Raw genomic sequence first — 18,963 nt, forward strand, 5'->3', positions numbered from 1 at the left:
AAAGCTTGGTCCCTGAGACTCTGTGGCTGCGCCTGAAGCTCCCTGGACAATGACAGAGAAATTAAAGGGTTTTCTGGTTTATCTTTTTATTGTGAATAATATGGGGAATTTCCCAAAATGTGTTCCTTAGTGTGTGGTCCTGCAGGACATTGATGAGTATTCAGGTGTGGGTCTGATGCAGACTAACTGGCTACAGTTTGTCTTTCTCACATGGCAGCCCAAAAGACTGCTCTCAGGGAGAGCAGTTGTCAAAAACAGTACAGAGCCTAGTAGAGCAGCTGTCCCCCAGCAGGACTCTGGTCCCTGAAATGAAATTGCTTCAGAAAGTTTGCTTGGTGTAAGGAATTAAGAGGAGAATTTTAGGGGCACCTGCAACGGTCTGATGGTCATTCTAATGGTTTCTGCCTTCCATCCATGGCAGTGTGTTTCATACTGGCTTGGGACCCATTAATTGTGGTTGTGACTATATCACAACCAGCATTTTTGTTTTCTAAACTTTTGATTTTGAGATAACTGTAGATTTAAATACGGTTGTAAGAAACAATACAGAGAGATCCTGTATACCTTCCACTTGGTTCCCCCACCATGCAAACATCTTGTATAATTGTAGTATAGCATCACAGCCAAGAAAAGGTCATTAGTATAGTCCACCCACCTTCTTCAGATTTGGCCGGATTTACGTGCACTGTATGTGATGTACATCTGTGCATTTTTATCGTATGTGTAGCTTTATGTGACAGCAGCATTTTTAAGCAATTGAATAGTATCGGAGTGCATCACATCTATTAAGGGTAAGTGTTGATTTGGAAACGTATTTTAGTTACATATGCACATCATGACTGGATTGTAGAAATGTCTCTTGACTGTGAGTCACAGTGGAGAATTTTGAAAACCACAGGTCGTTCAGTCATCAGACGTTATTTTATTTCACTAAAATGGGCTGCTAGAGAGCTCAAGGTACTCTGATTTCTGATTGGCTGCTCAGGGTGCCCCCAACCACTTAATTCTGGTACTTGGAAAACCTAGATTAATTGGATATATTGACAACAACATATGCATTCTCTACCCCATGAGTTATTTAAGGGGTTTTCAAGTGTAATTTTGACTAGAAGCAGTTTTTGCTCTTTTTTTATTTTAATTTTAGTTTTTAGAGACAGGGTCTCACTGTGTTGCCGAGGCTGTACTCAAGCTCCTGACCTCCGGAGTAGCTGGAACTACAGGCACCTGCCACCATGTCCAGCTGAGTTTTTGCTTTCTTCCTCAGTAGAACATAACTAATGTTGGAGCTCACTGTACTCTTTTGTCAGTAGTAGGAATCTGATTTCTGGCAAGTACTGTAGGTGGCAGAACCAAGGTTGCTTAGAAGATACGGAGTTAGGAGAAAAACGAAAAGGCATAAATATTTTCTACAGCAGTAAATCCTAAGGAAGTAACTAGTTCCAAGACACTGTCAACATTAAAAATCCATAGTGCAGGCTGAGCACAGTGGCTCACACCTGTAATCGTAGCACTTTGTGAGGATGAGGAAGGAGGATAGTTCGAGACCAGCCTGGGTAACAGTGAGACTCCTCCATCTCTATAAAAAATTAAATCTGGCTGGGCACAGTGGCTCACGCCTGTAATCCCAGCACTTTGGGAGGCCAAGGCAGGTGGATCACCTGAGGTCAGGAGTTTGAGACCAGCCTGGCCAACATGGTGAAACCCCATCTCTACTAAAAAAAATTAGCTGGGCCTGGTGGTGGGTGCCTGTAATCCCAGCTACTCAGGAGGTGGAGGCAGGAGAATCACTTGAACCCAGGAGGCGGAGGTTGCAGTGAGCCAATTTCATGCCATTGCACTCCAGCCTGGGCAACAAAAGCAAAACTGTCTCAAAAATAAACCTCTAGTGCAGCCTGGACAACATGGCAAGACCCTGCCTCTACAAAAAATAAAAATTGGCTGGATGTGGTGGTGCATGCCTGTGGTCCCAGCTACTCAAGAGGCTGAGGCAGGAGGATTGCTTGAGCCCTGAAGGTCAAGGCTGCAATGAGCTGTGTCATGCCACTCCACTCCAGCCTGGGCAACAGAGTGAGACCCTGTCCCAGAAAAAAGAAAAATCCATACTGGTGTAAACCCCTATCCAGATTGACTCTTCTCTTAACAAGGACACGCTTGGTGTTAGTATGGATCTAGCCTCAAAGACCCTCGTCACAGATGAAGCAGCCCACTGTGACCAGTCGAGGCCTTAGGACCACAGGAGGAACGTCTCAGGATGAGGGTCGAGCACACTGAGGGTGTGGGCTGGAAAAAGGGGATCTAGTTGTTTCTTCCTCGTCTCAGGGAGCCAGTACCCCAAGGGTTCACACCTGGGAAGTGTAGGTGTCCTTGGATATGGGCTGTAGAGGAACAGTTTGAATCCAGGTTCCGCCATCTAATAGCTATGTGACAGCAAATTTCTCAATCTGAGCCCTGGTAGCCTCATTTAAATTGGACATAATGCCACCTACCTGAGGATTTGTAAAAGGAAAAGAGAATAAATGTCTGTTACATCGTAAGCATTATGATGCCTGTAATTATAATGTCACTTAATGAATCTTGGTTCCCTTTATACACTCAAGGGGATCAGAAGTGACAGGCTGTCACCCCAGCAAAGTCCCACAGAAGCCAACCCTCATTCGGTGCTTGGGGTTTCCCAGGCTTTCCCCAAGGTAGTTGGTATTTTGGTATTTTCCCCTGCTTGAATGGCCCTTACTGCCAGGGCCAGGCAGGTAGGAATCTCCGTGTCTGGAAAAAGTGGAACCTGGGGCAAGCTGCAAGCTAAGAATAAGGAGCTTGGCAGGAAAGACGCTAAGACTCTAACAGGAAGTGGAAGGTTGGACTTGGAGGAGGAATTGAAACCAAGAAAAGGAAATAGCCCTAGCTGCTGCCTCAGCCTTCTTGAGGGGAGCTGATACTTGGAGCTGGTTGCCATTAAGTTACCCTCATTTGGAGTAGTACTGATGAGTGCTCGACCGGAACCTGGGTCTACTCTGGTGGCGATTTTGAGTTCAAGCAGTGCTGCCCCCTACTGGGGGTTGCTAAAAGCACTGCCATTTCTGTTGGGGGGGTTGTTCTTTTTGGTTGGTTGGTTGGTTGGTTGGTTGGTTGGTTGGTTGGTTGGTTGGTTGGTTGTTTTGAGACAGAGTCTCACTTTTCACCCAGGCTGGAGTGCAGTGGTGCGATCTTGGCTCACTGCAACCTCCGCCTCCCGGGTTCAAGCAATTCTTCTGCCTCAGCCTCCAGAGTACCTGGGACCACAGGCGTGCACCACCACACTCAGCTAATTTTGTATTTTTAGTAGAGGCGGGGTTTTTCCATATTGGCCAGGCTGGTCTCGAACTCCTGACAGGTGATCCACTCACCTTGGCCTCCCAAAGTGCTGGGAATACAGGCGTGAGCCACTGTGCCCAGCCCACCTTACCCTTTTTTTTTTTTTTTTTTTTTTTTTTTTTTTTTTTTTTTAACAGATGAGGGAATTAAAAGGTTAGGCGATTTTTTTTTTTTTTTTTTTTTTTTTTTTTTTTGAGACAGAGTCTTGCTCTGTTGTGCAGTGGCACAATCTCGGCTCACTGCAACCTCCATCTCCTGGATTCAAGCATTTCTCCTGTCTCAGCCTCCTGAGTAGCTGGGATTACAGGTGCCCACCACCACACCTGGCTAATTCTTGTATTTTTAGTAGAGATGGGGTTTCACCATGTTGGCCAGGTCAAACTCCTGACCTCAGGTGATCTGTCCACCTCGGCCTCCCAAAGTGCTGGGATTACAGGCATGAACCACCGCGCCTGGCTCTGATTTTTTTAAATCATCATTATTTTGAGGCAGGGTCTCACTCTGTCGCCCTGGCTGGAGTGCAGTGGCGCCATGAAGGCTCACGGCAGCCTCGACCTCCTGGACTCCAGCAATCTTCCCACCTCAGCCTCCTGAGTAGCTGGAACCACACAACATGTGCCACTTTTTTTTTTTTTTTTTTTTTTTTTTTTTTTTTTTTTTTTTTTTTTTTTTTTTTTTTTTTTTTTTTTTTTTTTTTTTGTGCCCAGCTAATCTTTATTTTTTGTAGAGACAGAGTCTCACCACGTTGCCCAGGCCTCAGCCTCTTAAAGTGCTGGGATTACAGGCATTGAGTGTGAAGTGTTGAACAGCAGCTCAGGGAGGCCAACCAGGGTCCAGGAAACCCCGTCCCTGCTGCCTCCACTGGTCCAGAGCTAGTACCCCCAGCCAGCATGACACTCACCCAGTCCTAGACATTGTGGGTCAACAGAGAGAAATTCAGAGAGCTAAGAGAATGGAAGCGGACAAAGGAGGCACAGGAGGATTCCGTGCCAGAGTCTGGATCGGTCACCCCCATTCAGGCTCTGCCTGAGGAAAGGAGAATGGGGTCCGGGCACAGTCAGCTGGACGGAGCGTCTGAAGACGGCTTGCACCGGAGCCCTCCGTGGCTGAAGGGAGAAGCTAGGGGGTGAGTCAGCCCTGGGGCTTGATGGAACAGACAGGAACTAGATGATCTAGTAAGGGAGAAACGAGGCTGAGCAGGAGACAGCCCAGGCTCCCTGGCTGCCACCGCCTAATCTGTCCCCCTTCACACACATCCCACACACACTGTTTAGACAGAGCAGCAGAGAAGAAACAGACATCCTGGATCCCACGGGGAGCAGGCCGGGGCTGGGAACAGGAGGTCTGTTTATTCCTGGCAGTCCCATATCAGAAGGGTCCCACACCCACTTCTGTCCAGGCCCCAGGCTGAACTCTCCCAGAGCCTGTGACTTCTGCCCGACCAGGTCGCGTGTTTCTGAGGGCGGCCCTGGAACCCTGCGTCCTCCCGACCCACCAGCTCCCTTGAGGGTGGATTTGAGGCTGGATGCTTTCCTCTTCCCACTTTTTGTCCCAACAGAAGTCTCTCCTCTCCAGGATCCCTGACTGGCTGTGCAGAGCTGGCGGAGCCACACTCCACGGGCCTCCAGCCCTTCAGGCCCAGCTCTCCCGGAGAGCACCAAAGTCCCTTTGCTCCATTTACTTGCGCTCTTCAGCCAGCAAGTGTTTCCTAATGTCTCACCCCCAGCCCCAGCTTTCCTGCTGCAATTTCCACCTGTTCCCTCCCATTTCAGGCCTTAAGGGAGTGTGGCTGGGCTTCTCTCCTCCCCCTCACCCCAAAGCCGCACTTGATACAAGGTGGAAATCAAAGCACCACTCCTGGCTTCCCAGCCTTGAACTTGCCCTTCCCTCTCAATATACCTGGTTTCCTCAGCTTCCCTGTGCGGCAAAAGTGTCACTCCCCCCTTGCTTTTCCCAAGCTCCCCATGTGCCTCTCTCAGCAGATCTGTCTTAGAGGGGCCAGGTGCAGAGAAAGGCAGAAATCCTAATAATGTTCCCAGCGATCGCTGCCTGTCACAGAGTGCTGAAGGGCCAAGTGTTGATCTGAGTTCTCATCACATGGGACCTCATTTAGTCTCACGATAGGTGAGTACAACTATGGGCCCCATTTTACAGATGAGGAAACTAAGGCAAGAGAACTTTAGTCATTTGCCCAAGTTCACCGGCTTTTTAAAAAAGGATCCAGACAGCTCTGATTCCAGCGCCAGCTCATGCCTCTTCATCGTGGGGGAGGAAAGAGAGGGAGTCGTTTGTTGGGGCAAACCCCCACCCATCAAGGGCCATGCACTGGGGTATATGCAGCCATATGTGTTATCCTGTGATATTCCCCACCACGACCTTAATTAGGGGTGGTTTTTCTTGTTCCCATTTTAACACAGGCAAAAACTGAGGCCCAGTAGTACCTTACCCAAGGTCACATCCCCAGAGCCATTTGTCCCCCATAGTTCAGAACTTGATTCAGAAAGCAGTTGAGAAAAGTGTGGAATGACCCCAGATTCAGGAAGGCAAGTCTGGCCTTAGAAACTGAAAGGCCCATCAGGTGATGGGATGGGGGAGTGAAGATCCTCAGGCCCCAAACACCCGTCACTGCCACCATGACACACAGAAGTGTGGAGGGAACCTGGTGTGCTGTCAGCTGGCTGGCCAGTCCAGGGGCTTAAATGTAAATGCATCAGCTGAGGTGGGAAGTCGGGAGGGGTAAGTCAGTCATTATTATTCATTAACTGGAATGCATTTCTCAGATTACTCCGAGCTGAAGTAGGGAAACTGCCACCTAGGTGGCAGGAGGAGAGGGGCACTGGGTGGGAGGGGGTGGCAGGCCTCCCAGTTGCTGCAGTTCGGAATATGCCAGGTCCCACCCTCGCAGAGGCGGGGCCGGGGCTGAGTCCTGCCGGCCTCATTTCTCCATCCCTCTGAGAACCCAGACAGGGGCAGAGCCTGGGTAGGAGAGCCTGGCCCCGCTGTCCCCACTGGGTGGAGACACCATGCACTTGGTCTACTTGTGCTCTTCAGCCAGGACACCAGACATGGTCCAAACCCCTGCAGGGCTGGCTGCAGCAACTCCCTGACACTCAGGAAGGCCCAGGCTGGGCAGGCAATACCTGCTCCCAACAGCCATGTGAGTAGCTACTCCCCCAACCCCCAAACCCCAGATCCTGGAGAGGCTACTACACCCAGCCCAAGCCACCAGAATCTCGGGGGTGTGCAGGTGGTACAGCCTGCACCCTGCTGGGAAATCACCCCTGGGGGCTGCTCCCTGCCTTTGTCGCTGTTCTAGTGGAGGTGGGGTGGGGGGAATCATTCCAATTAGGGCTGGGAGCTCCAGCTCAGGCCACATTTGGGGTAATGGACCCTGAGTCTCGCAGGGCTTAAAAGAGTTGATGATACCCAGGGAAAGGGAACAGAAACTGCAAGGCCTCTAGAGAGGAAAAGACATCCCGGGTGGAGAGCACTGGAAGAGATTGAGGAAGAGAAAACATGCTTAGGGGAGGGGAAAGGGGGCACAAGGCCTTGGAGGCCCAGGCTTGAGGTGCTGGGAGAACCTGGGAAGGAAGGGGATCATCTTCCTTCCTCTCAGCTCAGGGCGGCCATGGGGCCCTGATCCCCTGTCCTGGAGGAGGGGAGAGGTATGAATCCTTTCCTTATTGACTTGGATCCTAGCAACAGCAGCTGCTCCCCTGTTGACAGAAGCAGGAGTTCCCACAGGATCCAGGACCCCTCCCCCTGTCCCCAGGATGTGGCAGCGGAGCCATGACACTGGAGGACTGAGACCAGGGAATGACGGGAAGGACAGGGACAGATGAGAGCCACAGAGAAGCCAGGCTCTGCCCACTGACTCCTATTCCCTCTCCTCTGGGCTCAGCCTCAGGCCTGGGGATGTGGGGGAGTCCCTCTCCTTGCTGCTGGCATCTCCAGGTTCACTGCCACACGTCCCCTCCGGCTGCTTCTGTCCTCCCTCCAGCTCCCAGGAAGGACCCTGTTGCTAGTGTGGAGCAAAGACGAGTCAAGTTTATGGGCTGGAAGTCCTACCCGGAGGCTGCTCACTGAGCTGTGATGGCTACAAGGACAGATGGGGGGAAGGGCGCAGGGTGCCTGAGACCTGGCCCGCTGGAGCCTGTCACCTAATGGCTGGCTGGAAGACCACCACACACCAGCCAGCCCTGGTCCATTCTCTCATTTAGGGGCCTCCCCGGTGGAGGCAGGGATACACAAAATGCTCTGGGGCTGGATGGGCCCGCCTTTCAGTCTAAACAAGAGACCTAAACAACAGCTGCCCAGAAAAGGCAGATACCAGAAATGGATAAAGCTGGCTGGGTGGGGACTGTCCGAGGAGCAGCCAGCAGTGAGCTCCGGCTGGTTGCTACCATATAGGACATATGTGTTGCCAGACCTGAATTTTCAATAGAAACCAAAGATAGCTTTTTATATTGTTTAATTGGCAATTAATTGAAAAATTCTGTGTATCAGCGAACATGATACAGCCCACAGCCTGCGGGTCTGCGCCCCTGGATTAACATGCCACCCTGCTAGGAGGACACGACCTGCAGCCCCATCCTAACTGTGGCCACCCCATCCTGCAGACATGCCGGCTGCCGCTCCAGGACTCCCCCGTCCCCAGGACCAAGATGACGCCCAACAGCACTGGCGAGGTGCCCAGCCCCATTCCCAAGTGGGCTTTGGGGCTCTCCCTGGCCCTGGCAAGCCTCATCGTCACCGCGAACCTACTCCTAGCCCTGGGCATTGCCTGGGACCGCCGCCTGCGCAGCCCGCCTGCTGGCTGCTTCTTCCTGAGCCTACTGCTGGCTGGGCTGCTCACAGGTCTGGCGTTGCCCACGTTGCCAGGGCTGTGGAACCGGAGTCGCCGGGGTTACTGGTCCTGCCTCCTCCTCTACTTGGCTCCCAACTTCTCCTTCCTCTCCCTGCTCGCCAACCTCCTGCTGGTGCACAGGGAGCGCTACATGGCAGTCCTGAGGCCACTCCAGCCCCCTGGGAGCATTCGGCTGGCCCTGCTCCTCACCTGGGCTGGTCCCCTGCTCTTTGCCAGTCTGCCCGCTCTGGGGTGGAACCACTGGACCCCTGGTGCCAACTGCAGCTCCCAGGCTATCTTCCCAGCCCCCTACCTGTACCTCGAAATCTATGGGCTCCTGCTGCCCGCCGTGGGTGCTGCTGCCTTCCTCTCTGTCCGCGTGCTGGCCACGGCCCACCGCCAGCTGCAGGACATCTGCCGGCTGGAGCGGGCAGTGTGCCGCGATGAGCCCTCGGCCCTGGCCCGGGCCCTTACCTGGAGGCAGGCAAGGGCGCAGGCTGGAGCCATGCTGCTCTTCGGGCTGTGCTGGGGGCCCTACGTGGCCACACTGCTCCTCTCAGTCCTGGCCTATGAGCAGCGCCCACCACTGGGGCCTGGGACTCTGTTGTCCCTCCTCTCCCTGGGAAGTGCCAGTGCAGCAGCAGTGCCCGTGGCCATGGGGCTGGGCGATCAGCGCTACACAGCCCCCTGGAGGGCAGCTGCCCAAAGGTGCCTGCAGGGGCTACGGGGAAGAGCCTCCCGGGACAGTCCCGGCCCCAGCACTGCCTACCACCCAAGCAGCCAAAGCAGCGTCGACCTGGACTTGAACTAAAGGAAGGGCCTCTGCTGACTCCTACCAGAGCATCCGTCCAGCTCAGCCATCCAGCCTGTCTCCACTGGGCCCTACTTCTCTGGATCAGAGACCCTGCCTCTGTTTGACCCCACACTGACTGAATAAAGCTCCTCTGGCCATTTATGATTATCTCATTCCATATCTCAGGGCGAGGCAGGAGGAAATGGCTCAACACACCAACAATAGAAAGAACCTACAGACATACGCGTGGATTAAGGCAGAGTCCGACTCCAGGCAGGCAAGAAGTGTTGTGCGCACAGACCACCGCTGGAGATGGGGAGCTGGCACATCTCAACATCCAGCCGATTCTGCGGGACAGCCTTGCCCTGACGGGGCCCTCGCTAGCTCCTCCTAGGGTCCAGCCATCACAAAATCCACACAGACACTGTCTCTGGGAAGTATATTTTATTTACATTTTTAAAATCTTTAACTAGTATCTCTTCCTCCTTTCCACCCCCAGAGACTTGGGAAGGGAAAGAACGGGAACCTCAAACACCTACTCCCCACATACAAATACACACCCCATGGCTCACACCAGCAAATGAAAGTGAAAGAGAAACAGGTCCACCCCTCCCTCTGAAGGGCCCACCAGGTCTGGGCAAGGGTGGGAGGGCCCTGGGCTGGGTCTCTAAATTTAGAGAAGAAAAGGAGAGGGGAGCAAGTCAGTTGAAGAGGCTGGAAAGTCATCCAGGGCCCCACCCTCCTCTTCCCTCTGTGCCCTACTGCCTCTGCTGGCAGACAGGGGCAGGGGTCCCTTCGTCCCCTCAACACCAGACACACAGGCAGGGGCTGCAGCCATTAACGGTCAGGCCTTTGGACACAAAATACTTTCGCTTTGTGGTCTCCTGACGTGGTCACCACCAGGGAGGCATCTCTGTAAACAGAAAGCATGTGATTGCAGAGACTGGGGGACCCAAGCCCACCACCCAGGGGCCCTAGGGTGGGCTCCTCCAGCACACCCTCAGTTCTAGGGCCCTAGTGCCTAGCATTGGGCCGACATCTCTGCAGCCAGCATGGAGGGGATTAGAGGAAGCCCCCAGCATGGGAGAAGCAGAGCTGACTCGGATGGGGAAAATCAGTCTCAGCCTCTCCCTCATGACTGAGACGTGGGGCCCCGGAGGGTCACTGTCAGCCACTGGAATGGGGGCTGGGCTGTGAACCCTCAGGCTTCCCAGCATTCCTGCCTTAGGAATCCCCTCCTATACCCCAAGGATCCTGTGTCCCCCACATACTACTCTCACCTTCCAAATACACAAACATCCCAGCCCTGGGCCAATTCACTTACTTGCTGAGGGCAAAGTCCAGGATCTCGGCCGTGTGGCCCCGGTAGTCAGTAAGCAGGCGGCCGGTCCGGGCGTCCCAGAGGCGCACGATGCCATCCAGGCTGCAGGTATAAACCACCGCAGTGCCTGCCTCCCACAGCAGCTGCACGATGCCCGACTGCCCCGAGGAATGACAGAGGCAGGGCGGAGGTTGGTGGGAGACCTGAGAGCCATCTGCTCCCAATTCTCAAAGAGGGACAGCCACACACAAGGGGCAGGCAGGAGCCAGATCTGGGGTAGATGCTCCTGGAGGCCTGGGCTTCCCCACCACTATGGCCACAGCCCATGGGGACCCCAGCTCCAGCTGCCCGTACCTGGTGCTGACACTGATGCCTAAGAGTCTGGGTAGCCAGGTCATAGATGGCCAAGGTCCCATCCAGGTAGCCAACAGCTGCCAGGGGCATCCTGGGCAGAGGAGCGCACCATGAAGACTCATGAGGGCCTGGACTCACACGCCCTGCCCTCCCCCCAGGCCCAGCCCAGGCCCTTCCCACAAACCCCTCTCCCCATCCTCACTCACACACTGCAGAAGCCCAAGGACTCCACCGAGTTGGACTCACTCTCTTCCCCTTCTCCCAGGCTGGGCTGGGAGGCCACAGTCTCAGGTCTAAAAACACCCACCACCTGAAAGCCAGAGAGGATCAGAGGAGGACCCGGAATCCGGGTGCTTGATGGAGAGAAAGACGGTGGGGAGAGGAGACAGTGAAGACCCAGGAAGGAAGGAGAGGAGTCGGGAAAGCGGAGGCCCCGGCCAGGCTCCAGGTCCACTCACCTTGCCGGTGGTGGCACTGACCAGCTTGGCCTGGCAGTCCACAGAGCCAGTTAGGATCAAGCTGCCATCCTGGTTGGTGGCAACACAGGTGAGTGGGCCCTGGTGACCCTCAGTCCCTAGCACAGAGCAGGGAGGCAAGTCAGGCTTCGTCCTACCTCCCCTCTGAGTCCTGCCCCAGGTTCTCAGCCCCTCCCCACAAAGGCCCAGGCTAACACTTCCCCCACCTCTGATACCTTTCAGTACGTGGATAGGGCTTCCCTGCTTCAGGTCCCAAATCCTGATGGTCCCATCTTCATAGCCTACCACAGCTCTCTTCCCTGAAGAGAGGCACAAATGAAGAGAGGGCAGAGGGCACGCTCAGATACACTAAGCAAGGGAACGGGGAGAGGGAGAGGAAAGAAGAGTGGAAGGGCCCAGACACTGCCCCAGGAATCACAGGTGAGTTCAGAGCAGGAAGGAGGCGCTGTGAGCTTTGGGGCCCAGGAGGTCAGCACTGCAAAAAGCAGGCCTCAGAGTTTGTCAGCTGTGGCCCGGAAAGCTGCTCTGGGAGGTGTATATCCCAGGATTCAGCCTCTGCACCCGGGAAAGGTCACTCAAGGGAGGTGCTCTCACCATCAGGGAGGACTCGGCCACAGGTGGCTGGGCAGTTGGGACCCTGGAAGGTCTTGCAGTCACCATTCGGGACTTTCCACATCCAGGTGTTGCCGTCGGCTGTGCCCGCCAACAGGACAGGTGCCCGAGGATGCCACTCCATCCACTGGACAGGGAGGAAGGGGCAGCAGGGAGGCCCGACACCCCATCCCACCTAGAAGCCTGCCCCATGAGCTCCACCCAAGGTTTCCTGCCTCTGGGGTTCCGCGGGGACTTTCCAGGTAGCAGGTAGACATTCTTCCTGTGCCTTGGGGCGCACTGGCTCAGAGCTGGCTTGGCGCAATAAAGGCAGAACTGGCCTCCCAAGCTTGCACCCCCAACAACCCAAGGCCCTGCAGAGCTGACTCCCGCTCTGATGATCTTACCTCCAGGTCTCCCGCTTCAAAGGACCAGACCTCCTCCTTGGTGTCCACCTGCCACACTTTCAAGAGGCCACTCATGTCCCCTGTGGCCACTAGAGTGGAGTCATGGCTGAAACCAGCACAAGTCACAGAGTCTTTATGGCCTTCAAAGAAAAGTGAGCAGAAACAGAGGAAAAAAATAGGGTACCTGGTGCTGGGGGCATGTGATTCTAGTATCTGGCCCCCTGAAAGGACCAGCTAGGAAAAAAAGAGGGGCGGGACTGAGCACAACAGGTGCTGGAACTCACCGCCGCTCTAGGAACCAGTATTCCCATGTCTGCCCAGGAGAGACACTGCTGGCCCTCACTCAACCAGAACAAGCCCCACCCTCCTATGCCTTCCCCCTTCTGTCCACTCTACACCTCTGCCCGCAATCCCACGTCCTCCCCTCTGCCCAACTGCTCCTATACCAATGTGGCCTTCTGTGGCCTTTCCTGGATTCCCTTGGCGAATTAGTGCCTCCTGCCTCTGTGCCCAAAACACACTAGTGTTCTCCCCGTGTCCCTGGGGCCCAGCACAGAGCTGGCACAAAAGAGACGTCACTAAGTGGCTGTTGGATGCACAACCACTGCAGGCCAGCCTCCTAAGATCTCCCAAAAGAATATGACCTCTCCCAGGCCTCTACCTCAGCCCCCTCACCTGCACACTCAAAGAGCAGCTCCCCATCGCTGAGCCGCCACACGAAGGCTTTGTCATCTTCACCCCCAGTCACTGCCAAGGTATTGGTCTTGGGGTCCAGGCTCACACAAAACACAGATGCTGTCCCAAGAGATATTCCATGGGTAAGGGGACAGAGCTCCCACCTAGGCCTCTGTCCTTCAGAACCTTCAGGAAACCCACCCCCTTTCACCCAAAGCAACATGTCTTTCCTCCTGGAAAACACAGGCACATCCAAGCTCTTCTAAGTTTCGAGAATCTGGTTGTTAGATCCTTCCCACATTTGCCAAGCTCCCTATTTGCCAGAGTAGATCCCCCCACTGTGCGACTCCCCTCACCACCCAACACCAATGCCACAGATAAGAGGTGGGGACAGGTGCAGGGCTTACAGTTCTCAGCATGGGATGCCACCGGGTTGGGTGCAGAGTGAGGAGAGCATCCTGTTAAGGGTTTCTTTTTTTTTTTTTTTGAGACAGTCTTGCTCTGTCGCCCAGGCTGGAGTGCAGTGGCGCGACCTTGGCTCACTGCAACCTCCGCCTCCCAGGTTCAAGCAATTCTCCTGCCTCAGCCTCCTGAGTAGCTGGGATTACAGGCGCCCGCCACCATGCCCAGCTAATTTTTGTATTTTCAGTAGAGACGGGGTTTCACCATGTTGGTCAGGCTGGTCTCGAACCCCTGACCTCGTGATCCACCCACCTCGGCCTCCCAAAGTGCTGGGATTACAGGCGTGAACCACCACACCCAGCAACGGTTTCTTACTAAGAACTAGCACTTGAGAAAGTTATATAAAATATGCTCAAAAAGATATAATTATCTCTCATTTTATTTTTTTGAGATGGAGTCTTGCTCTGTCACCCAGGCAGGAGTGCAGTGGCACAATCTCAGCTCAATGCAACCTCCGCCTCCCAGGTTCAAGTGATTCTCCTTCCTCACCCTCCCAAGTAGCTGGGATTACAGGCACATGCCACCACACCCAGCTAATTTTTTTTTTATTTTTAGTAGAGATGAGGTTTCGCCATGTTGGCCAGGCTGGTCTCAAACTCCTGACCTCAGGTGATCCACCGGCCTTGGCCTTCCAAAGTGCTGGGATTACAGGCGTGAGCCACCGCACCTGGCCAATTATCTCTAATTTTATACTAACTACTTTTATTAACTTTTATCAAAGATAACTTTTTTTTTTTTTTTTTGAGACAGACTCTCATTCTGTTGCTCAGGCTGGAGTGCAGTGGCGTGATCTTGGCTCACTGCAACCTCCGCCCCCCGGGTTCCAGCGATTCTCCCAGAGTAGCTGGGATTACAAGCATGTGTCACCATGCCCGGCTAATTTTTGTATTTTTTTTTTTTTTTTTTTTTTTTTTGAGACAGAGCCTCGCTCTCTCGCCCAGGCTGGAGTGCAATGGCGCAGTCTCAGTCCACTGCCACCTCTGCCTCCCGGGTTCAAGCAATTCTCCTGCCTCAGCCTCCCGAGTAGCTGGGACTACAGGCACCCGCTACCACGCCCAGCTAATTTTTGTATTTTTAGTAGAGACGGGGTTTCACCATATTGGTCAGGCTGGTCTGGAACTCCTGACCTCAAGTGATCCACCTGCCTCAGCCTCCTAAAGTGCTGGGATTTCAGGAGTGAGCCACCGCGCCCGGCCAAAGATAACTTTTTAAAAGAAAACTAAGAGGTTAATCAAGGTTAACTGGCAAAGTAGAGGGAGGACTTGAAGCCTGGTGTCTCGACTGATGCCAGAAGCCAAGCAATCATCCATTCTGCCACACTTTCCCACCTGTGGGCTCCTCCAGCGCAAGGCCAGCATCTTGCCCATCTCTGTGTCCCCCATAACGTTCTGTCCATGGCTGATGTTTAATGCTTACACGCCCACCTAAACTGATTTGAGGTGGATCGCCTCAAAGACCTACCTGAGTGCAATGCAAAGGTGACCTCGCTATCGTCGGGGCCCTCCATGCTGCCGACCACCCCTTCCTGGGGTTCTAGAACCCAGCCCTCTTCGTTGCCCTCTTCCTCCTCTTCTTCCTCAAAGTCCACATCTTCCATCTCCTGGGCCAGGTCATCTGCTTTGGGGAGAGGGTTAGAAGATGGGGCTCGGGAGGCGGTAAGAGGTACGGAGAGAAGCATGAGGAGGCCTGAGGCTGGGGCGGGTCATGTGGCGAGAGGGGAAGGTGGAGTCAGACACACGGGGGTCCGGGGGGGCGCGCGGGACACAGGACGGGAGGCCACGGCTGGCCAGCGACCGTGCGGTAAGGGAGGGCCAAGGGGATGATGGGAAGGGGGTGTGTGAGGGGAAGGGCCAGAGGAGGCGTCAGGGAACCCCCCACCCCAGCCAGGCCTGAGAACTAAGTGTGAGGGTGGGAGTGGGGGAGGAGGGGAAGAAAGATATCGGTAGGAATGACCGGTCGGGTGTGGAGGGGAGCAGGGAAAAGCAAGGGTCAGAGGCCAGGGGTGAGCGTCTCCTGTCCCATGGCCTGAGGAGCGGCAGTTCTCACCTGGGTCCGGCGGACCGGGATCAAGTTCTACCACCTCGATAATCTCTTCATCACCATGGAAGCTTAGGGTCTCCAGTGGGGGGGTGTCAGCAGCAGCCCCGCTTTCCGATTCGGACTCCATGCGGCGCAAGCGGCGGATCCACTTCTGTGGGCCCAAACGCCTCCCAGAGTCAGCTCTGCGCGACGACGCGGAACTCGAGCCCCTCCTCCCGGGAGGAAGTAGGCGTAGGCGACTCCCCAGCAGGAAGAGCGACGGCCGTTCGGCCAATAGCTACGAAGGTTGGCTGACCGCCCCACCAATCACAGAGCGGCATTGGAAGACGGGGCCGGGGCGTGGCGGAGAGAACCCAAACTCCGCCCCACCTGACTCCGCCCCCAACTGGAGGGAAACAAGCGAGCGTGCGCGCCTCCGGGGTCTCCTGGGAAGAGTAGTTCTCCTGGGTCCGCTCTGCGGGCTTCTGGGAGATGTAGTTTCTGGCCTGTAGGCAGGACGGAAGGCGCGGGGGAGGCCCCTTACGGAAACTACAATTCCCGGCGGGGAGCGCGGTGAAGGGGGGTGGGATCTGAACATGGCGGCGGTGGTAGCTGCTACGGCGCTGAAGGGCCGGGGGGCGAGAAATGCCCGCGTCCTCAGGGGTAAGGAGAGGGACCCCCGGGGAGGGCAGGACTGCAGAAGATCCCTTTTCTTTCACATCCAGCCCGACGATAGCAGGAGGTCAGGGCTCTTGGTTCCTGCCCACACTTTTCTGCAAGATCTTAGAGTCTGGGGGTGCAGAGATGCTCTTTAGAGGTCACCCAGTGCATCCCCCCCGCCTTCGGGTTGCTCGACACCTCCGGAGTCTTACTGCAAGAGGGAGCTCCTAGGAAGCCCGTTAGACTCCCGCGCTCCAGGTGTTTCACACTCACCGCAGTGCAGAGGAAAGAGCCCCGGGCTTCTGGAGGCTTGGGTTCCAGCCCTGGATAATTAGCAGTTTGACCTTGGGCAAAGCAGTTTTTCTCTCAGGGCTTCAGCTTCCTCTTCCATACAGTGCAAGGGATGGAGTAGACTATCTTTAAGGTCCCTTCCAGTGCTAACATTTGCAGTTTCAAAACCTTTTCCCGGATTTCCTTCATACGTCTCATGTGAGTCCCACTGCAGTCCTTCCCATGCTGTCGTCTGAGGAAGAACAGCGAAGCTTTTCGTCCTAGCACCAGGGTGATGAGCCCGCAGTGACGTGGAAGTGGCTTCCAAAGGTGCCACCTCGGTGGCGATTTTCCAGTCTCCCTTTGGATTCTCCCCAGCACTTGTTGCTTCAGACTGGTCACTCCCCTTCCCCAGATCTCAGCCGCTCCTCCCAAGCCCTTACTGCCCCCCACCTCCCCGCTTGCTTTCTTCTCATCTCTTCTTACTGACCTTCCTTACCTCCATCCACAGGGATTCTCGCAGGAGCCACAGCTAACAAGGCTTCTCATAACAGGATCCGGGCCCTGCAAAGCCACAGCTCCCCAGAGGGCAAGGAGGAACCTGAACCCCTATCCCCGGAGCTGGAATACATTCCCAGAAAGAGGGGCAAGAACCCCATGAAAGCTGTGGGACTGGCCTGGTGAGTTTTAACCACCCTTTTGCCCACCAACGGGGCGTGGCTTGTATGGGAGGGCAGGACTCAGAAACTTCTCTAAGTTTCAGGTGGCGAGCTGAATCCAAAGTTGTGGGAACGGAATTGTTGGGTTCGATTGGAATCTCAGAGGGGTGGGGCAGCGGAGGTGGGGAAGTATGTGGAATTGAGAAGACAGTGGGTTTACTGTGGAGTAAGCTGAGTTGATCTGATTCAGACTTGGGTCCCTGGCCTCATCCTCCCTTTTGGGAGCTTGGAGTGAGACCCAAGTTTAAGTAAGTAGTTCGTTGAGATCATGTGAGCTTGTACTAGTTGTATAGTAGTACTCAGAAGGCATTATGAACATTGTGATTGGGCTCTGACTCTGACCTTAATGCATATTATTGACCAATATCAAAGGGAAAAGAGGAAGAAATCCACATTTTTTTCTGCATGTGAGGTGTGCCAGTACTTTGCCATGTAATGTTTTAGTGTTTGAGATAAATATTACATCCCCATTTCACAGAGGAAGGAACTGAGACTGAGCTAGGATTCTCACCTAGTCTGTGACTTCATGCTCTTTCCCCCACACCAAAGTGCCTCCCAAGCAGTGGTTACTTAGCTTAAGAGGGGAAAATTGGGAGGGTACCTTGGCCAAGTCTCAGAGAGGGAAAGCATCAGGGCTGCCTGGAAAATCCTGCACAGGTGCTATTTCAGGAATGCAGTGCTCGTGCTGAGGATCCGGCTCTAGGGGGGAGGAGGAAAGAGGTAGGCAGAGACCCAGCCACACTGGGCCTTTTGTGCCATGCCTAGGAGTTTGGACTTGGCCAGGAAGTGATGGAGCACTATTACGGGGTTTTAAGCAGGGAAGTAACAGGATCTGATTTGTGTGGGTCCCTCCAGCAGCCAGCACAGAGGACGAATAGACTATAAGAGGTATTGCAGCATTCATGCAATTGATGAAGCTAGAATGACTCCCCCCAGCTCCTCTGGCTCAGGCTTGGCCCCTCCCCAAACCCCGTGCACATCTCCCCACCCGTAGGGCCATCGGCTTCCCTTGTGGTATCCTCCTCTTCATCCTCACCAAGCGGGAAGTGGACAAGGACCGTGTGAAGCAGATGAAGGCTCGGCAGAACATGCGGTTGTCCAACACGGGCGAGTATGAGAGCCAGAGGTTCAGGGCTTCCTCCCAGCGTGCCCCGTCCCCTGATGTTGGGTCTGGGGTGCAGACCTGAGGAGCGCTGTGACCCTCCTAGGCTATTGACTGTGAAGTCCTCAGGTTTGGCCCGGATTCCAGTTCGTGCCTCTGAGGTCCACCAGAGGGCGCATGAAGCCCAGGCTGTTGCCAAACCGTACCCCGCCCCACACCAAGGAGCCAAGCCAAAGGCAAATAAAGTTATTGAGTGTTTAGTAGAAAGGAACCAGGTCTGGGTTTGTGAGTCCCTTGGGATGGGAGGGGCAGAGGGTGGGGCTGGTTACTCTTGTGTGCTGCCTCTCACAGAGCTCAGTGTTCCCAGCTGGATGGTGGGGCAAACCTAGAGACTTAAGTGCAACCAGCCTAGGCCCCGGGCCCTCGGGACCAAGCCCTCAGAGCTGCCGGCCAGGAGGGTGGGGTCCCGCTCAGCCTTGAAACAAAGAGAATCAAAGAAGGTATTCAGGGTATAGAGGCAAAAAAAAAAGCACTGCTCTTTACTGAGTCCAAATGACTCGACTCTGGGCCTCAGTTTCCTCATTTTTTTGGTTTTTTGTTTTGAGACGGAGTCTCGCTCTGTTACCCAGGCTGGAGTGCAGTGGCGTGATCGTCAGCTCACTGCAACCTCCACCTCCTGGGCTCAAGTGATCCTCCTACCTCAGCCTCCTGAGTAGCTGGGACCACAGGTGAGTGCCACCATGCCCAGTTACTTTTTGTGGTTTTTTTTTTTGGGGGGATGTATTTATTTATTTATTTATTTTGAGACAGAGTTTCACTCTTGTTGCCCAGGCTGGAGTACAATGGCATGATCTCAGCTCACTGCAACCTCCACCTTCTGGGTTCAAGCAATTCTCCTGCCTCAGCCTCCAGAGTAGCTG

The 18,963-nt window shown here is 54.5% G+C and overlaps 3 protein-coding genes across 7 annotated transcripts in view; 2 read left to right on the top strand and 1 right to left on the bottom strand.

The window, feature by feature from the left end:
* The first annotated feature begins 4,784 nt into the window (after positions 1-4,784).
* GPBAR1 (G protein-coupled bile acid receptor 1) lies at positions 4,785-9,147 on the top strand. 3 transcript variants are annotated; one of them, XM_030803029.1, is made up of 2 exons: positions 4,785-5,472; positions 7,968-9,147. In XM_030803029.1, the coding sequence occupies exon 2, from the start codon at positions 8,013-8,015 to the stop codon at positions 9,003-9,005; it is 993 nt and encodes a 330-aa protein (XP_030658889.1). In that variant the 5' UTR covers positions 4,785-5,472; positions 7,968-8,012; the 3' UTR covers positions 9,006-9,147. The 3 variants fall into 3 exon arrangements, with proteins under 3 accessions (XP_030658889.1, XP_030658888.1, XP_003272400.2); XM_030803028.1 differs by lacking the exon at positions 4,785-5,472 and adding an exon at positions 6,302-6,505 and having other exon boundaries at positions 7,349-9,147; XM_003272352.3 differs by lacking the exon at positions 4,785-5,472 and adding an exon at positions 6,308-6,505.
* Positions 9,148-9,416: 269 nt separating this feature from the next.
* AAMP (angio associated migratory cell protein) lies at positions 9,417-15,611 on the bottom strand. 2 transcript variants are annotated; one of them, XM_003272351.4, is made up of 11 exons: positions 15,320-15,611; positions 14,735-14,887; positions 12,812-12,931; positions 12,137-12,276; positions 11,733-11,877; positions 11,354-11,437; positions 11,121-11,236; positions 10,869-10,972; positions 10,663-10,753; positions 10,312-10,466; positions 9,417-9,900 (listed from the first exon to the last, which is right to left on the bottom strand). In XM_003272351.4, exons 1-11 carry the CDS (start codon positions 15,438-15,440, stop codon positions 9,825-9,827), a joined length of 1,305 nt encoding a protein of 434 aa, XP_003272399.1. In that variant the 5' UTR covers positions 15,441-15,611; the 3' UTR covers positions 9,417-9,824. The 2 variants fall into 2 exon arrangements, with proteins under 2 accessions (XP_003272399.1, XP_030658887.1); XM_030803027.1 differs by having other exon boundaries at positions 14,735-14,890; positions 15,320-15,526.
* A 134-nt stretch (positions 15,612-15,745) lies between these two features.
* PNKD (PNKD metallo-beta-lactamase domain containing) overlaps positions 15,746-18,963 on the top strand; it is a 78,350-nt gene continuing 75,132 nt past the window's right edge. The window contains exons 1-3 of one of the 2 annotated variants that reach the window (XM_030803034.1): positions 15,746-15,955; positions 16,734-16,902; positions 17,936-18,314. In XM_030803034.1, coding sequence (XP_030658894.1) covers positions 15,889-15,955; positions 16,734-16,902; positions 17,936-18,128 — 429 coding nt within the window. In that variant the 5' untranslated portion in view covers positions 15,746-15,888 and the 3' untranslated portion in view covers positions 18,129-18,314. Of the gene's footprint in view, positions 15,956-16,733; positions 16,903-17,935; positions 18,315-18,963 lie in introns of those variants that run through there. The other variant, XM_030803032.1, reaches the window with a different exon arrangement.

Source organism: Nomascus leucogenys, chromosome 22a (genome assembly GCF_006542625.1).
Source record: "Nomascus leucogenys isolate Asia chromosome 22a, Asia_NLE_v1, whole genome shotgun sequence".
Classification (NCBI taxonomy): Eukaryota; Metazoa; Chordata; class Mammalia; order Primates; family Hylobatidae; genus Nomascus; species Nomascus leucogenys.

Coding starts and splice junctions, on each gene's coding strand:
- GPBAR1 (XM_030803029.1), top strand. CDS start 8,013: ATGACGCCCAACAGCACTGGCGAGGTGCCCAGCCCCATTCCCAAGTGG.
- AAMP (XM_030803027.1), bottom strand. CDS start 15,440: ATGGAGTCCGAATCGGAAAGCGGGGCTGCTGCTGACACCCCCCCACTG. Junction 10,973..11,120: donor TCAGTGCCACCACCGGCAAG/GTGAGTGGACCT, acceptor TCTGGCTTTCAG/GTGGTGGGTGTTTTTAGACC. Junction 9,901..10,311: donor CTGGACTTTGCCCTCAGCAA/GTAAGTGAATTG, acceptor TTCTGTTTACAG/AGATGCCTCCCTGGTGGTGA.